At 42.5% G+C, this 17381-nt stretch overlaps 1 protein-coding gene across 2 annotated transcripts in view; it reads left to right on the top strand.

Moving 5' to 3' along the window:
- The first annotated feature begins 706 nt into the window (after nt 1-706).
- CD2AP (CD2 associated protein) overlaps nt 707-17381 on the top strand; it is an 87062-nt gene continuing 70387 nt past the window's right edge. The window contains exon 1 of one of the 2 annotated variants that reach the window (XM_074582012.1): nt 707-934. In XM_074582012.1, the coding sequence (XP_074438113.1) occupies nt 931-934 (4 nt within the window). In that variant the 5' untranslated portion in view covers nt 707-930. The remainder of the gene's footprint in view (nt 935-17381) is intronic. The other variant, XM_074582011.1, reaches the window with a different exon arrangement.

Raw genomic sequence — 17381 nt, 5'->3', positions numbered from 1 at the left:
ACTTCTTCATCAAAAGGGTTATCAAGCATTGGAACAGGCTTCCCAGGGAAGTGGTCCCATACCCGGAGGTGTTTAAAAGACAGGTAGAGATCTCGTGCTTAGAGATACGGTTTAGTGATGGTTTCTGTCAGAGTTAGGTTGATGGTTGGACTAGATGATCTGAAAGGTCCCAGCCAACCTAGGCAATTCTATGATTCTATGATATTAGGAAAAATTTTTTCACTGAAAGGGTTACCAGCATTGGAAGAGGCTGCCCAGGGAAGTGCTTAAGTCCCCATCCCTGGAGGTATTTAAAAGACGGGTATATGTGGCGCTGAGGGTTATGGTTTAGTGATGGACTTGGCAGTGCTGTGTTGATGGTTGGACTCAATGATCCTAAAGGTCCCGGCCAACCTAAACGATTCTACGATTCCTCAGGAGGGCCTGAGGGTAAACGGCTGCGGGGCGGGCGGGAGACACGGCGCAACACCGGCCTGGGGCAGGGGGAAGCGGGGCGGCAGCGGGGCACCTCCCTCCTCCCGCCGGCGGAGGCGGAGGAGAAGAAGAAGGAGGAGGAGGAGGAAAAGCAGAGGGAAGGCAGCGGCGGGCGCTGAGGACGGTGGGCGGTGACGTCACCGCGCCTGGCAACGGCGTCGCGGCGTGGGGGCGATGGCTCTCGGCTCTCGCGGGATTTGGCGGCACGGCGCGGGGCGGGGCGGGGCGGGGCGGGGGCGGGGCCGCCGGTGCCCGAGCTCGCCTGAGGCGCGGCGGCGGTGGCGGGTGGGTGACGGGACGGGTCTGCGGTCGCCTCTGTTCCGGGCTGCCGGCGGCTCGGAGTAGCCCCCTCCCTCTTTCATGCCCGTAGCGGCACGGATGGAGCCGCAGTGCTCGGTTTGAGCGCGTCGGCGGGACCCGGAGCCGCACCGTCGAGCCCGGGCGGGCGGGCGCAGCATGGGTGAGCGCGGCGGGGAAGGGCTGCCGCTGCGGGGGGCGGGGGGAGACCGGCTCCCGTCTTCCCGCTCCCCCCGGGGCCGCCTCCGCCGGCCTTTGTCTGAGGGGGAGGGCGCGGAGCTGGGGTGCCCGGTAAGCGCCGCTGCTTCGGGGCAGTCCCCGGGCAAAGAGCGTTGCTGATACCCGGTGGCTTCGCAGGAGGGGCCGGAGGAGCCGCTGCGGCGGCAGGTGCCCGCAGGTGCTGCCTCCTCGGCGGGACGAGGAGCGGCGGCGGGGCCGGGAGAGGCCGGGGCCGGTCTTTCCCTCCCGCCCGGCCGGGGCCGGGGGGCGGCAGCGGGGGCCCGGGGCGGGAGAAGGCGGGGGGCAGCGCCGGGGGTTCCGTGATGCTCGGTGGGGAGAAGCGAGGACTAACAGCCGTACAGCGGACACTGATCCAGAGTTGGCTGGAGGGAGCTTGGCTGGAGCGGCTTGGTGAAGAGTAAAAATCCTGATTGAATCCAGCACTTTCGGCTTTTTTTTTTTTTTCTTTTTTCCTGTGCTTCAGTTTGAGCTGTGCCTTCACCCATTTCTCCACCAAGGTGTTGGCTTAAATAAAACAAGTGTACAGCGACTCAAAGTATTGCTATTTTCATAATGTGCCAGTTCAGGTTTACACTTGAAACAATCAGTTGCAGCGGGTCTGGTTTTTAATGTAATAGTGATTGCATAGGGAAGTATGAAAGTGTGCCTGAAGCCCCGCTCTTCAGAGCCCTCTCCGTATTCAGAGTTCCCCCATTGGGGTCCAGAATGGTCCATTAACTATTTTGTCTGTCTCGGTTATCTCCACTGGTGTTGTATCCCTTGCTTCACTGTCCTGTATAACATCAGGTGCTTGATGTACTTCTGGAGGGGTGTGAGAAGAGCCGTGTGTGTGCTTACACTGCAGTCCTCTTGACTTGTCTTCTTCCTGAATAGAAAGATGTGTTTTCATCTCAGTGAAAGTTGTCTTACGTGGTCAAAGCACACTTAACATGATGTCTGAAAATATAAAGTGAAGTGAAATATAAAGAATTTTAGATTCTGATACAAACCAAACTCTAAAGAACTCAGTTTTGATGCTGCTTGTAACTATTCCGAATAGATAAGAATTACTGTTCTTTACTATTTGGGCTGTGTTGTATTACTTGCAAGCAACAGGTGTCTACCCAGGTCACTGCAGTGGCCTGTGATGGTAGTTCCTAAAGCATAAACATTTAGTGTGCTAATTAAGCATTTTGGACTCGGGCTGTGTCACGCTGAAATGTGAAATACCTGAGGATTTACATATGTTAGGTCTGGGTACTATTAGTATGTAGTTAGGAATACTGTATAAGACTGTTATTAAAGGACTGAGACCAGTTTATGACTAATAATTATTATATTACATTGGTTTATGTATATTTTTTTCTTACCTTTCCTTTTCTTAAGTGTGGCTTCTTTCTCTGCCTCTTCCGATTACAGTAGTTAGCATGTTATTACTGCTCCAGAGGCGACTGAATTGAGTGGGTGCATACACTCTGTGTCAAGTATTGTTATTGCATGGGTTGTTATAACCATAACAATTTGTGTGCACGGGCAATTATAGAACTCCTGCTGCCAGAACGCTGGCAAACCTCTATAAGTGATTGCAGAATGATCCCAGAGCCTTTTAAATAGGTTTTCTATGAAGGTGTCATCCTTTATTCAGGTTTTCAAGCATTGCGGTCTAGTGACTGAAAGAGGGGAGGAGTGTACAGTAAAACATGTCTAAAAATGAATGGAAAAAGAACTAACTGTAGTTGCACTCACTATATTTAGTGATGGCCTCGTGTTTACCTTGAGAAGTCATTATTTGGTTGTGTTGTTACTGATGTCATGGTAGAGCTGGCTCTTGATAAGAGATTGTTTGTATTTTATGTCATCTTATGGAAGACATTTTACATGTAAGGGGTGGCTTAGAGGGCACTGCTGAGGTATCTGTTTGAGAAACTCGAGGGTTTCTGAGACTTATGGAGAAGTAAGAACGGGACAGTATGACTCTGGAGGAAGCAAAAGGAGAAGGGCAGAAATACAAAATGCCTTGGAACAGGTTCTTACGTTCTTGTAGTAGCTGGAAATTAATGTTGCAAGAGCATGTGTCATTTGGGTACTTGAAAGATGCGGAGGAGGATGTTATCAGAGGTGACAAACACTAGACCGTATAAAGTTACTAGGAATGCCCAGTTACACACTGAAGTTTTGTCGTTATAATTCTTTGCCTTCTGTACTACATTAATCATGTGGATTTAATATATGGCTCTGCAAATAGATAGAGAAATAGATTAATTAAAGGAAAAATGTATTTAGATGTTCTGTGGAAAAAACTTTGTTTGATTAAATTATCTTTTTGCTGTTTTGGGTTGATAACCACTTAAAGGGAGGTACACGTCCATGTATTGGTGCATTGTAACATCTGTGTGATTTACTTCTATTGCTCAATAACAGATAATTTTCCTAATTGTAGTTGAGAAATGGTTTGATTATACAACTTGCACGTTAATAGGAAGGTTGAGCTAAATTTGCAGTGTCCAACAAATTTTTGTATGGATTTCGGGAACAGTTGCTAAATTTCCACAGAGGTACACTGAAATCTACTAAATTTCTGTCAGTATCTTCTTAGCTATATGCATTTCCCCCTCCCTTTTTTTTTTTTCCTTTCCCCTTTTATTTCCAAACATTTGTGTAAGCTTTGGTCTGTGGTTCCCACGAGTTAGTACTTTTGAATTTGCTGCACTTCATCTTTTGAAAATTTTGCACCTTTGAAATACTTCAAGAAGCCAGAAATACTTCATCATTGCTAATAGAATGAGTACAAATATATGTAAATATATTTGGTCTACAGAAACTATTTAGTCAGTTCATCGAACATTAAACTTGTATGAAGCCTTTTGCTTTCTTCACCTTCATGTTGGCAACAGAAAAAAAACCTGCAAGGCTTTTGTAAACAGACTGAATACTTTTAAAATAGTGTCACAGGGATAGTGATAAATTGTTTCAGTATTCACTAGTAGTATTACAAGAATGAATTAAAACATTACTTCAAGGTTTGTTCTCTATTTTTAAACAAACCCAAGCAACCCAACAAACCACCCTGCCCAAAAAATCCGCTCCAGAACCCCCGAAACAAATGAGTAGGGCAGATGAAGAGTCCTTCTGCTAGTATTTTTACCAACAAATAGGTAAGATGCAATGTACAGTTTGAACTTTATTCACAGTAAATTACTGAAGAATAAAATGACTTAGTCAGAAGTACAAGCTATTACAGGCCTTCTGTACCAGGATACTTGACAAGCCTAATGTTGACAGACCAACTGTACTTTTATAGGCAATTTTGAGCAAAGTGCTTTCTTATTATCACTTTCGTTATTCTAGACAAAACTTTAAGGGAAGATGATGGAAAGCTGACCTCTGGAAGAGAGGTGCCTAAGCTACTGGGAAACTACATTACAGTAACTGGGAAGAGTTGATGGATACTGCATTTGGGTCAAGGCAGAGGAGCAGTCCCATCAAAAGGTGCTAGAGTTTCTGTCAGCTCAGCTCTTGCCCTTTTGTTTTTCCAAGAACGTACGAGCTGCTGTGCTGAGAGTCCTGTCTGCGAGGCAGGTAGGGAGGAAAAGGATGTGGAAAGCTGGTCCGTCATGGGAGGTGCTTTATTTTTTATAAAAACCCATGGGCTGGTAATAGTAATTTATGGACTTGCTCGAAGGTGTCTGCAGTTTCGCTGGGCCTTTTTGATAGATAGTGATGGATCATCAGGGACTTGTACAAAGGGGGTCAAAGAGGGATGTGGTTCTTGCCCTCCACAACTGCCGGTGGCAATGACAGTTCCAGTTTAACATGAATGGGGGTCTGAGGGGGAAATATGTCCTTTCAGCGTGAGGTTTTTTCCTCTGAAGCTGATGCTTGCTCTGCCTGACTCCTTTGTATTTTTAAGAAAAGGTGAATGACAATCTGGACGCTTAAAATGTGTCTCTGGCACTCTACAGGGGCTTAGCCCTTTTCTTCTGTTACTTTTAAAGTTTTGTTGTTATTGTTGTGGTGTTTTTTTGTTTAACCGGCTTCCTATATTTTGTAATGTAGTTAAGTTATGTTTAACTCTTTCTTCCCTGACACTCTTCCTTTACATGAATGCTGCTTTTCTCTTCTGCTCTGAACTGTGAATGTGCTAACGATCTCAAACATGCTCTGCTGTCCCTTATCTTCTTGTTGTGCAGCGATGAGAAATTGTTTTACATAACTTTGTCACTGTGATGCGTGAGTGTAATCCTGTTTGTGTATCGCCCTCGGCTGCCCTGTCACACTGGTTGTTCTCAGGGTTGAAGTACTAAAGGTGCCTATTCAGACACCTCTTTTTCTAGAGTGACCCCTTGCTATGTTAAATAAAAGCATGTCAAAGATTTAATTTTGATGCTAGCCTTGCTTTGAGCTGGATGTTCACCTGAATGGTCTCTGTAGGTTCCTCTCACCCTAAATTGTTTGGTGTTTGCTAGCGTAAACTTAATTAATTTGAAGAATGTGATGCCAGCTCAGGTATTTCCTTGCTCTGACTAATGCCAACAAGTATTTTTGGGTGGGCTTATGTTTTATTGCTCTAGCCAAATGGAAAATTGACTTTCTTTATACAAAATCAATATGAAATGTTGCTTTTTCAGAAATCTTGAATGGAGAAAATGAAGCATTGTAGGTATTTTTGAACAGTAGATCTTCATTTCCTGAAAGATTTAAGACCTGCCACTGCTAGAGTCCTAAATCAGACTGAAGTCACAGTATGTGTCTGTCTGCCAAATGAGTTAAATCTTTCCACTTTTGGGCTGATGTACACTGGAGGGAATATAATATGAGCTAATTTAAAATATTAAGTTAACTTTTCTTAAAGGAATATATATTGCCTATAAAATGCTCAAGGTATTAGGCAAGATTGCCTTCCATGGAATAAATTAGAATCTAATTTTTTTGAATTATTTTTTTTTAAAAAGAACCATTTTCCTTTAATTTCAGCAATTTGGAGAGTGCTGACTTCTGATGTTACAGGAGAGGGTTGCAGTAAGAGCTCTCTGTGGAACTCTGGAGAAGGAAGCAGGGAGCTGTCTGCTTGTGTCCCTCAGTGCTGAAGAGCTCTGTGATTGTAAACTTTGAGTTTAAATTTGACATTTTTGTTTAAGAAACTCAAAATGAATTTTATCACCTTTATTGCTTCAACCAGATAAAGTATTATTATAAACTATTTAAATAGCTTAAGCTTATGCTGTTTTCTTAACAGTACCTAGATCACCACGAATGTGATACACTTTGACAGGTAGAGGAAAACGTAAATGGTTTTGGAATTAAGCAGTACTAGTTTGTGGTTGGTTTTTTTGGTTTTTTTTTTTTTTTTGCTTCCACAGCAGCTGAGTCTCATCTGCTGTGAATAGATTTTTGTGGATTGGAATTAATAATGATTTTTATTTTAGTTTTAAATTAGGAAGGCAGTTTTGCCCAAGTTCCTGGAAACTTGTGTGACTTACCATCTAAAGAAGGCTCTTAAGTCATCAGTTTCTACCTCTTGGATAAAATTACTAAGTGGTCAGTCTTAGTCAAATGTTTTTGACTGTATATGTAGATTGATCTTTTTATTTTAAGATGGTGCTGAAATAAAGTCTCCCCCTTCTCTTATCTCTGGCTAGCGAGGATTGTCCTCTTCCTTTGCTTGTAGAAGCTGAATCTTCCACAATTTCCCTGTCTTCTTGGATTAGCTTTCAGACAGGCTGGGTCTGCAGAAACTGAGACTAAGATCGTGGTTGTAATAGAGTGGATGGAAGCAGCAGGAGGGTGAGGATGCTGCTTACACTGGTGTTAGCTGCAGCACTTTTACGGCAGTCGTCAAAATCGTGCCTGATAGAAATTGTCTTCCCGTTTTAGCTCTTTAGTTCAATTGTGGATTTATTGGAAACATACCAGTTTACCTTAATTCCATGTAGTTTGTTTTTTGTTTTTTTTTTTTCCAAGCTGCATTGTTTCTAAATTTTTCAGGAAAAATACAAAAGCAGAACAACAAGCAAACTTCTCAGAATGGTTCAAGTCACTTCCACTCAATGCATCTTTGGGACTGGGCAGAGAAAAGTCTTCATCCTTGCTGCTTGAAGAAATGAAACCACTAGGTTCATGAAGTTTACACTCTCTAGTAAAGGAGAATCATATCACTTAACTAAAGACACAAGTTCAGAGTTATGAAAAGATTTTGTTTTAAGGACGCTTTGCATGTAATCTCTCTTGTCCTGAAGACATCCTGTGGGTGCAGCTTCCCGCTGTGCTTCAGCAGAGATAACTTTAGGCTGCTGCTGAAAAGGGCCAGAGCTTTGCGATGCCTCTTCCTGGCTGGCTGTCTCTCCGGTGGTTGTGAGTCCATGGCGTGAGCTGATAAACTGGCTCATGTGGAAGAAACTCTTGTGCCAGGTTTGTCATCATGTTAGCAAGCTGGGGAGTGGATGGGACTGTATTTCAGGAGCTGGGGAGGGGAGAGTGTTTCCCCTTTTCCATTTTAGCCTACAATTACTTTGCACTAAATCCAAGCTGAAATTTCCTAACTTTCTTCAGAAGTGTCTGTATTAATTGCTCTCCCTAAGTGTTCATGATTCAGCAAACTGATTATTTCACAGATTTCTGTGAAATAACGCTTTTTTTGAACTTGTCATCTTCCCCTATCCATTTTAAAACTGTGCCTCTAACTTGCATTCTTTTTCTTTTTTATTGGCTTTGTAATACCTTTAAAGAGAAAATTGTTCCTGAACAGCTAGAACTTGTTATTGAGGTGCTTCTTGTATTTCTGTGGATTTTGGTTTTTGTTGTCCTCAATAATGTGTATGTTTTGAGAAGCAACCCAAGCACAGTAAAAACAGGCCTCCGTCCTTCTATATTCTGATTTTCTGCAGTTGGACTGGACTTTACTGTTCCCATCACTTAAATGCTTTTATGGAGCTTGGCTTATTTACTACTGTTGTAAAGCAATAAATGCAAGATTAACTAGAATAAGCCTGCCTAAAACTTAAGGTAAATTATATTGCTGTTTGCACTTATTTTAACATCTGAATGTTTCTATCAGGGAAGTTACTAACTACTACAACAAATTGCCAAGGGAAGTGCTAGATCCATCACTTCTTGATATGGTCAGTCCCCTGGATGATGCCCATAGTAGTGCATTCTTTAATCTTTCCTTTTGGCAGATTTAGTGCTCATGTGTCCATGGGATGAACTAGTTCAAGACACTGGCCGGAGTTGAATCCAACTGGAAGGGAACCAGCTGTCTGATTTGGCAGCAAACTAAACCGGCACACCCTGGAGCAGCACAACTGCGAGACCAGCGCAAGGGAAGAGGCAGCAGTATGGGAATGAGTAGGGAGAGAGCATGCAGGGTCACTCCTTCTCCCTCAGATTGTTGTATTAGGTGTATGAAACTGTATTCTCTGTAAATGACTAAAGCAACTGTTCCTGAAAAGCAGAGCCCATCTGTTTGGTTTCCTAAGTGGTTAAGTGAAGAATATTCTTTTGTTCAGAGTTTTTAGTACAAGACTTTACAAATTTAGCTAGATTTGCAAGCCGCCTGGGACCGTCGGCAGTTTCAGATGACTATCTAAAGAGCTGGCCATGGGCTGTTTGTTTTAAACCTCACTGTCACAGACAACACGTCTTTTTCTGTTCATCTGAGTGAGTGCTGTTCTGAAGCCAGGTAAAATGAGATGCTGTTCTGAAATTGGGGCAGTGGAAGTGCTGAGGGCAGTAAGTCTTTTGTAGACATGAGGACAAAAGCGAATATATTAATCTCATACTATCATGGGTATGGTAGATAAGGAGACAGCAGATCTTTCAGAACACTGCAAACAGTGGAATATAGTCCTTTTATTAAGCATAAACTGTTATAAACTGTGTTGCTTTGCTCTTGAAAATCAAATACAGTGCTTTGTTTGCCTGACTCAAACTATGCGTGGTACTGAAAATATACCTCGTCCTTCAGCACAGGGAAGGAGAGTTTGTCTGCAAAGTGGAAGACCATTGTTAAAAACATTATGTTAAAGTTTTCACATTATGGGAAGCCTAAGTATAACAGGATCTGCTTTTACTGCATACCAGTACCTGTGTAAGGATGTGGTGAAGGGAAATCGGAAGCTCTGTTGGATGAAACCCTTTGCAGCTTGAGGAAAGCTTGAAGGCATTTCTTGTAGCTGTCTGTGTTATAAGGCTGCATGTGAATTAGCAGTATGGTTGTTCTCAAGTAAAAGCACAATTCAGAGTGCATAAAATTGTTTCCTCTGATTTTCATGTGATTATCATTTTATTAAATGCGTATTTTGTGGGAAGAGGGTTTGCTCTTTCAATCTTAATGCTGCACCCTTCCTTACTGAGAGAGAATCCTTTTTTTTATATATATATATATATATATATGGATTGCAATGTAAATGACTTCTAATGTGTAGGTAGTACAAGAAAAAAGAAAACCTGCCTAGAATAAGACACAGCCTGCCATCTCCACGCAGCAAGACAACTATGCTGATTTCCTATTAAGACAGTTGCTGTATCTTCTTGTACGCTGCTGTATGTGCTTTTGCAGTTCAGCGACTGAAGTGGTAAATCCTGACCTGTTGACCTGTGTTTTTTTAGAAAGCTGTGCTTATATTGCTGATTTTTCCCTCCTCTTGATTTTTCTTTTTTTTTTTTTTGTGTGCGTAGTTGGTCGCCAGGGTTGTGCCTGGTAGTTGTGAAATAGGTGGGAACAGTCAAAAGGATTTCCTTTATGTTTCTGAAATCCAAACTACTGTTTAAGTGAACATGTTGAGAACAGTAGAGGTGAGCTTTCTATGAACTTGCATTCAGGTGCGCTACCTCTTGACCACAGCTACTGGTATCCCTTGCCCCAGACAGCTTTTCATAACCTCCTGTAATGCCTCTGCTCCCTCCCCAGATTCTTCAAATACCGATCGTTCTGCGTTACTATCAATTAGCTGAGCAAGACACAGCACATGCTGTAGCTCCTTCCAGGCTGCATATTTGGTGATTAGCCAACCATCAGGTTAAAAGAGGAGTGTTGGGGCAGTCCTGAAGGCTTTTTGTCAGGGAGGACTGTGATTTGGTGCTCTGGTGCTGACTCTGCAAAAAACAAAAAATACAGCTCTTATTTTGAGAGCTGTTCGTCTGGCATGTTTCAACCAAATGGGTGTACAGGGGAAGAATTATTGGGATTGAAGCAGGAGGAGAAGACTGCTGGGGATGCTTATGCAAGCCTGGTTTCTTCAAGTGCTCAAGACTATGTTGTTCAGGTACCTAAAAAAAAAAAAAAAAAAAAAAAAGGAAAATAATAATAAAAAAATAAATCATAGACTCACAGGATGGTTAGAGTTGGAAGGGACCTTAAAGATCCTCTAGTTCCAACACCCCTGCCATGGGGGGGCAGCGAATGAGGGGGCGATGGTTGATGTGTTGCAGTACTGGGGGAATGGGCCAGGAGGAACCTCCTGCAGTTGCAAAAAGACAAATGTATAATCCAGTATCTAGGAGGGAACAACCTCGATGTCTACTGGGATAATAGCTAGTAGGTCATGGGGAGTGGTTGCTCTCCACTACCTGGCACTCACGAGTCTGTCTCTAAAGTACCATGTCTGGTTTTGCTTCTCTTTCCCCTCAAATGCAAGGGGGATGCCAAGAAACCATAGATTCGAGTGTGGGTAGGAGATTAGTGCATATAAAGGGCAAGAAGTTGGTCTAGCCTGGAGAAGAGAAAGTGATACTCTTCTTGGAGGCACAGTGAAAAACCAAAAATCAATGGCTGCAAGTTAGGACAATGATAATTCTTATGGAATATAATGGGGGGAAATTACTATGAGACTTGAGCACCGGAAAAGGTGCCCAGGGTGGCTGTTTTTTTTCCTCTATCCTTTAAAGACTTTCAAAATTGAGCTGGATGTTGCCTTGAGTGACCTGATTTGACTTTGAGGTTAGCCCTTGCTTTGACTGGTTTGGAGTAAGCCACCTCCAGAGGTCCTTTCAAACCTTGTTTTTCTGTAATTGGAAGTACTGCAAGCCATGCAGGTTTAAATCATGTTCTTAATAAGATATGCTTAAATCCTTCTAAATTCAAGTTAAAAATGGATGTTTAAAGGACGCGATCTCCTAACTTTTAGAACATAATTGAGCTAACTTTTGAGCAATTTTATCTCCTTTAAAACTATTGGAGACTGTAGGGTGTCCTTGAGCGTTTGCGGTTTTGACTGGCTTTTGTAAAAATCCATTGCATAAGGATTTCTCTCTGTGCCTTTCAATCAACAGTTCAGTTTTTGTATTGACTAAAATGTCCACACTAAAAAGTGAATTAACTTTATTAATGCCATAATTAGTATGGACTGTCCTGACAGCATGAAGTCAGATAGGAACACTTGTCCCTGTTTTAGTGCTAAGCATATTTTGTGGTTTTTGCAAGATCCCCATCTGGGACCATTCAGACTATTGCATCATGCCTGTTTTTAAAGATGAAGGGAACACTTTGTGCATGCTCTGAACGATGCTTTTAAGTTTCCATAAATTTATTTCAAAGCCAGATTCTTGCCATGTTTGCAGAAATACTAATTGTCATTCAGAATTAGATATGTGCCAAATTGTAGGCCATCTCTCAAAGCATTTTTGCATTATTTATTTTTTAGAGCGTGAAAGGAGTTTTCTTTTGGTTTAAACCCAAAAGGCTTTCAGAGACTTTCTTGTTTTTATAACTCATGAATTTGTAACCTGGAGTTATGATCATGCTGTCTGTTTTGGCTAGAAGAGTCCTGAAAAAAAATCTGCAGGAGGAGCTGATGCTTTTGTAGTAGCATGGGGTCCTGATATTGAAGGAAGGAAACTTTTATAGAATTCAAATACAGATTTTTATTTTTTTTGAGGGGGGGATGACTTTATAAAAAGAATTTGAACTAAGATAAGCAACAGAATCTTCAGCTTCAAATGTATTTTTGTGAGCTAAATATGTAGTGGAAGTTTTAGGGGGAAAACCTATAAATATGGTGTTGACCCTGTGGTACTTCTACTGTTTATTTGGTGCTTTGGGTTTGAACTAAATCTAAATCAGGTATGATCCTTTTGTTCTTCAGGGCTTTTTGGTATGGCTTTGTTATAGTAGCTTCTGTAATTTAGTGTTTTGCAACTCACCTTGAATGTTTTGCCAAATAGATGTTATAAAATTAACTTAAGGGAAGGAACAGAGGAAGAAGCATAAATCTATATATGGAACAGTGTCTGAGTCATGACTTAAGAAAATGTGTTGTGCTTTTTTTTTTTTTTAAAAAAAAAGTACATTTCTCTGTGTCCTCTAAGATCTCTGGTTTTCTCTGCATATTAAATTAATAGCAGTTTTTCACCTTCGCTCGTGAAGACATTTGGTACCTTTCCTGCAGGTGTCACCTCTCATTTCCAGGCTGGTTTCTTGCAGTGAGCTCTACTCAGGGTGAAGGAAATAGCAAGTAGCACAAAACATCACTTTTTGCTTAACGTAAATTCCCAGGTAAAACATTTTGACCTCTTCTGCCCTTACAAGGGGGTATCAAATACCTGTAGTTGGTAGAGATTTTACCCTAATACTTCCTTTTTCGTGTTTTCCCTTGCTATAAAGGGAGGAGTCTGGCAATTCCTGCTCATAGAAGTGAGGGTATAAAAGCAAATCCATGATTTTAGCACTTATTAAGTTTGTGACCAAGCTTAAGGCAAGTATTTCTGATAATATTGGAGAAGACCTGATTGGATGCTTCTTCTAGACTCAGTTTAACGTACCTGCAGTGAGGAATGTATCACTAAAGTGCTTTTTTCACAGCTGGCTGGTAACGATGACTTAACTCTGCAGCTGTATCCTGTAGATGATGAGGGTATGTTGGAATGGGTCCAGCGGAGGGCCACGAAGATGATCAGAGGGCTGGAGCACCTCTGCTCTGAGGACAGGCTGAGAGAGTTGGCATTGTTTATCCTGGAGAAGAGAAGGCTCTGGGGAGACCTTATAGCAGCCTTCCAGTACCTAAACGGGCCTACAGGAAAGATGGGGAGGGGCTCTTTATCAGGGAGTGTAGTCATAGGACGAGGGATAACAGTTTTAAACTGAAAAAGGGGAGATTTAGATCAGATATTAGGAAGAAATTCTTACTGTGAAGGTGGTGAGACACTGGAACAGGTTGCCTGGGGAAGTTGTGGATGCCCCGTTCCTGGAAGTGTTCAAGGCCAGGTCTGATAGGGCTTTGAGCAGCCTGGTCTGGTGGGAGGTGTCCCTGCCCAGGGCAGGGGGGTGGGACTGGATCTTTAAGGTCCCTTCTAACCCGAACCATTATACGATTCTATGCGTGGGAATGATTTGCTTTAGGGAAGTGAAAATTCACAAACATAATTTAAGCGTGTTCGGTCATACATGGTGGTAAGTACTGGAATGCACTCTAGAAAATTATGGGAGCCTGGAGTAGGAAAATGAGGCATGCGTGGTTTGCATCTTTTATGCTGCTGGGCACAATTTCTGCTATACTGTTTAATTTCCTTCACAAAGTATCTTGCTAATTGTACAGGAGTCAGCTTGAGAAGCTGGTGTTTAAGATGGTTACTGTTAGAATACAATGAGTTTCTCATTACTTGAAATAGTTTGCGAGGAAAAGTGTACATTTTTTACAGTTTTCAGTTGTTCATTTTTGTAATTATTTCAGCCATTCTTACTGGGCTGTAAAATTAGACATAATCTTTTATTGAAAATGTGTGGTGAGTCATTTCTTGGAGAATGGACCATTGACTTACCCAATCTAAAAATGCCAGGTGGATCCAGATCGGCTTCCAGATGGACCAGTTCTGTGCTGACAGAACCAAGGCTCCTGTCTTTCAACTGTCTCATGGGTAGACTGCTATTTTTGTTATTATTTTCCTTTTTTTTAGGCATGCTATTGATGTAGAGGGATTGTTGCTCTAAGCGGAAAATGTTTGTGCTGGAACAGGGTGATGCAGCATAGGGCAAGTTACGAAAGGAGTAAGGAAAAATGAGAGAGACTGCAGGATGGGAAGGAGAAAAAAAAAAAAGAAGAAAAAAGCAAAATAGTACTCAAATTGCCTTATCACTGACTTTAACAGCGACTGGAGCTGGCTGGGGATCGTACTGTCTGAGAGTTCCTCATTGGGATGTTGGTGGCATAGCAGCCAGAAGGTATTTTTGGGAGAAGTGTTCACTGACTGAAATTAATTTCAGTTTGGCCAGCTTCGGCAGAGTTGCCTGTCAGCTGTAGATGTAAAATTGAAAACGTGTGAAACTTTAATGAGGGATCTGACAGATCTGGTGTATCACAAGAGTCTGTGAAAGTCACAGGATGTCTCTGGAAGAGAACATCCTAAAGGCAGTTCCTGATACATTCTTTTATTTGTATAGTATAGCTAACACCTAGGGTAAAAATCTCATGAAAAGATTTTTGTGTCTGAATCACAGAATGGTTTGGGTTGGAAGGGACCTTAAAGATCATCCACTCTGACCCCCCTGCCATGGGCAGGGACACCTTCCACTAGACCAGGCTACTCAAAGCCCCGTCCAACCTGGCCTTGAACACTTCCAGGGATGGGGCATCCACAGCTTCTCTGGGCAACCTGTTCCAGTGTCTCATCACTCTCAGTGAAAAATTTCTTTCTCATGTCTGCTCTTAGTCTGTCCTCTTTAAGTTCAAAATAATTTCGACTTGTCCTGTCACTACAGACCTTGGTAAAAAGTCTCTCTGCATCTCTCTTATAACACCCCTTTATATACTGGAAGTACGCAATAAGGTCTCCATTATCATTATAAAGTATAAATGTGGGGGGACCTTATACTTTAGGCAAATAGCAGAACTACCTTTTATTCCAGCTTGTTCCTTCCCCTCCTCCAATGGTAATTTTTTTCCCCTTGAACCTCATGGTATTTAACCAAAACAGGAAGCTGACAGTAGCTGGGCTGCTGATTCTGAAGTTTGGGCAAGCAAAGGCCCAAATGAGATATTAAATATTGTGAGACTTAAGCAATATGTTTGAAAGGTGTTTTGTTGCTGTTTTTTGGGTTATGTGTTTCTTTCTCATTTCCCTGGTGTCTGTTTGTTCTGACTTCTTTTTCTTTTTTTTTTTTTTTTTTTTTTTTTTTTGTTCTTAAAGCTATCTTTATAGCAGTTTAAAATACCCTTAGTGTAGGCACTGAGAGTACTCGGTAAGTTTCTAATTTATCTTGTGAACCATGACATATATCCAGCACCTTTTTGGTGGTGGCTTGTCATAGAAAAGATACGCTATATTCCAGAAGAATGATATATTTTCTTGATAACCAGGTCTTTGATTGGGAAGATTCCCTTCTAAAAAGAGATTTATTTTTTTTAATCTGATAGAGGAAAGGGGTCCGGGGCTGGAAGACTGAGCTGCCCTGGCACAGCGCTGCAGGAACACGAGCTCCGGCGGGGATCGTGCTCTGTCTGATCAGCTCTTATGCCGGCGAAGTGGAAAGAGGACTTGTTGGGGAATTCAGCCTGACTCTGCAGCTTGGCTGCTTGCCATGGCTCGTCTAATGCTGCACCAAACCTAATGAGCCTTCTGAGATGTGGGCTGTGCTGGAGCGAGTGAAGGCTGTTGCTTCAAATGGAGCAAATACTGTTGGGTTCCAAACTGCGTCCCTGCTGGGTGGCAGCAGGGTGTTCATGGTGCTCCCAGGGTTTGGGTGGACACAGCTGAGCTGGATTTATGTAGAATAAGCTTGGTTCTAACAGTGTGTATTTGTTTATATTGAAGGTGTCTTTAGTGCTTGAAAGCAATGTTTGCCAAGCTAATAAATTCTGCGGATTTAGGTTCTTTGTCTTTGAAACACGCCATTACTGGAATAATCAGCTTACAGCAAATTGGGAGTTAATTGTTTATGCTTAGAAGAAAATGTACATAGAATGACATGGAAATTTTTCAATTCCATTGGCATTATGTTGTTTTATTATAAGCTACTGGAAGAATCTTGGTGGCTCAGGGCACTTTGCTTAAAACAAGACCGTAAGTTCATACGTGAGTATATGAGGTCGACACTACCTTAAACTGCAGAGTACCTCCTGCCCCATCCCTTCCTTGTGGCAGTAGAAGTTTGCTTGGCTGGCAGATAGGGAGGGGGTCAAATCTTCATGAGCAGGGAGCAGTGTGAGTGCTTTGGTACAGAGCTGTTTATCAGGACTGGAGCTGGCACGACTGGTGTGGCTCACGTGGGAGTAGGCACAGGTAGAAATGGCTCTGCTATGTGTCACTGCTATTCCTGAGGCCATACAGGAGGTGCCTGACCTTCTTTTGAGCTACTGTGAAGACAGAAGGTCTTACTTGTGACACTTAACACTTTTTCAGTAGTCCTCATGATGCAACTGTTTTGCAAGTCCTCCATGTGGAGTGGGAACGTGGTGGCTCTGCATGGCACAGCTCGGTTAAGTGTCTGCTGTTCTTTATAGTGTTACTTAAAACTATTGACTTATTGAAGGCTGTAGTGAATTGTACTGTAAAATGCGTGTAGACTGTGTGGTCTTCGTTAGTTAAATATGCTCTTCCTTGTTCAGTGTCTTAATAGCTTGGAACTGCATCCCTGCCATCAGAGTTGACAGGAATCCAGTGGCCTTGCATCATTAATGCGTTATGTTAGGATGTGGTTTCATGGCAGATTTCGGCTATGCACAAAGCAGCACCTGGTGAGGGGCAAGACGAGTGGATCTGTAGAGAGAAACTACTGGTGTTTGGGACCTGACATTCATATTGAATGCTTGGGACGCTTTTACATCATCATAGTTCTAGTCTCATCCCATGGACTTAATGCCTATTAAAGATTAGCATGCGTTAAAAGTGCTCCTAAGCTGCATATCTTTGGTTTAGTTTCAGTGAAAAGAAATCCAGGTGACTTGCTGTGAGACTGCTCCACACTGTGAACTGAGGCACAATAAATGAGGATGGTTTGCAGCTCCAGGTCTGGACTGTAACAATAATGTAGATGTTGATCAAAGTTGGGTTTGGTGCAGTCCTGCGTCGCAGACCCTACGGTGAGCCACCTTAGGGAGATAAACTTGCAGAAAGTTGGCACTAAATAGTTTTCTCTGGGGCTGTTTTCTTTATGTGATTCATCAGTAGTATAAATAAATACTAATTTAAGTGCAGGGTAGAGGGAGGGGAGCGTGCGAATGCACACAGAAGAGAGGATGGGATCACAGCATCCTTGGGTTAAGATGCCATGTAAGTACAACTTCCCACTTTGCATTGGTGATGTCACTGTCTTGGGCACTATGAGAAGGAAAGAAGGAAATACTGTATGTTTCCATCTGTTCAAGGTTCAGTCCCTGGGCTGCTTCTCATCCTGATGGCTATTGAGGCCTGAGAGGAAGGGAAGTACCTTTTTGCACCAGACCAGTAGTCAGAGTGGTTTA

The sequence above is a fragment of the Larus michahellis genome, chromosome 3, assembly GCF_964199755.1.
Source record: "Larus michahellis chromosome 3, bLarMic1.1, whole genome shotgun sequence".
NCBI lineage: Eukaryota > Metazoa > Chordata > Aves > Charadriiformes > Laridae > Larus > Larus michahellis.
Note: the sequence above shows the minus strand (reverse complement) of the source record. Positions and strands in the feature narration are given on the sequence as shown.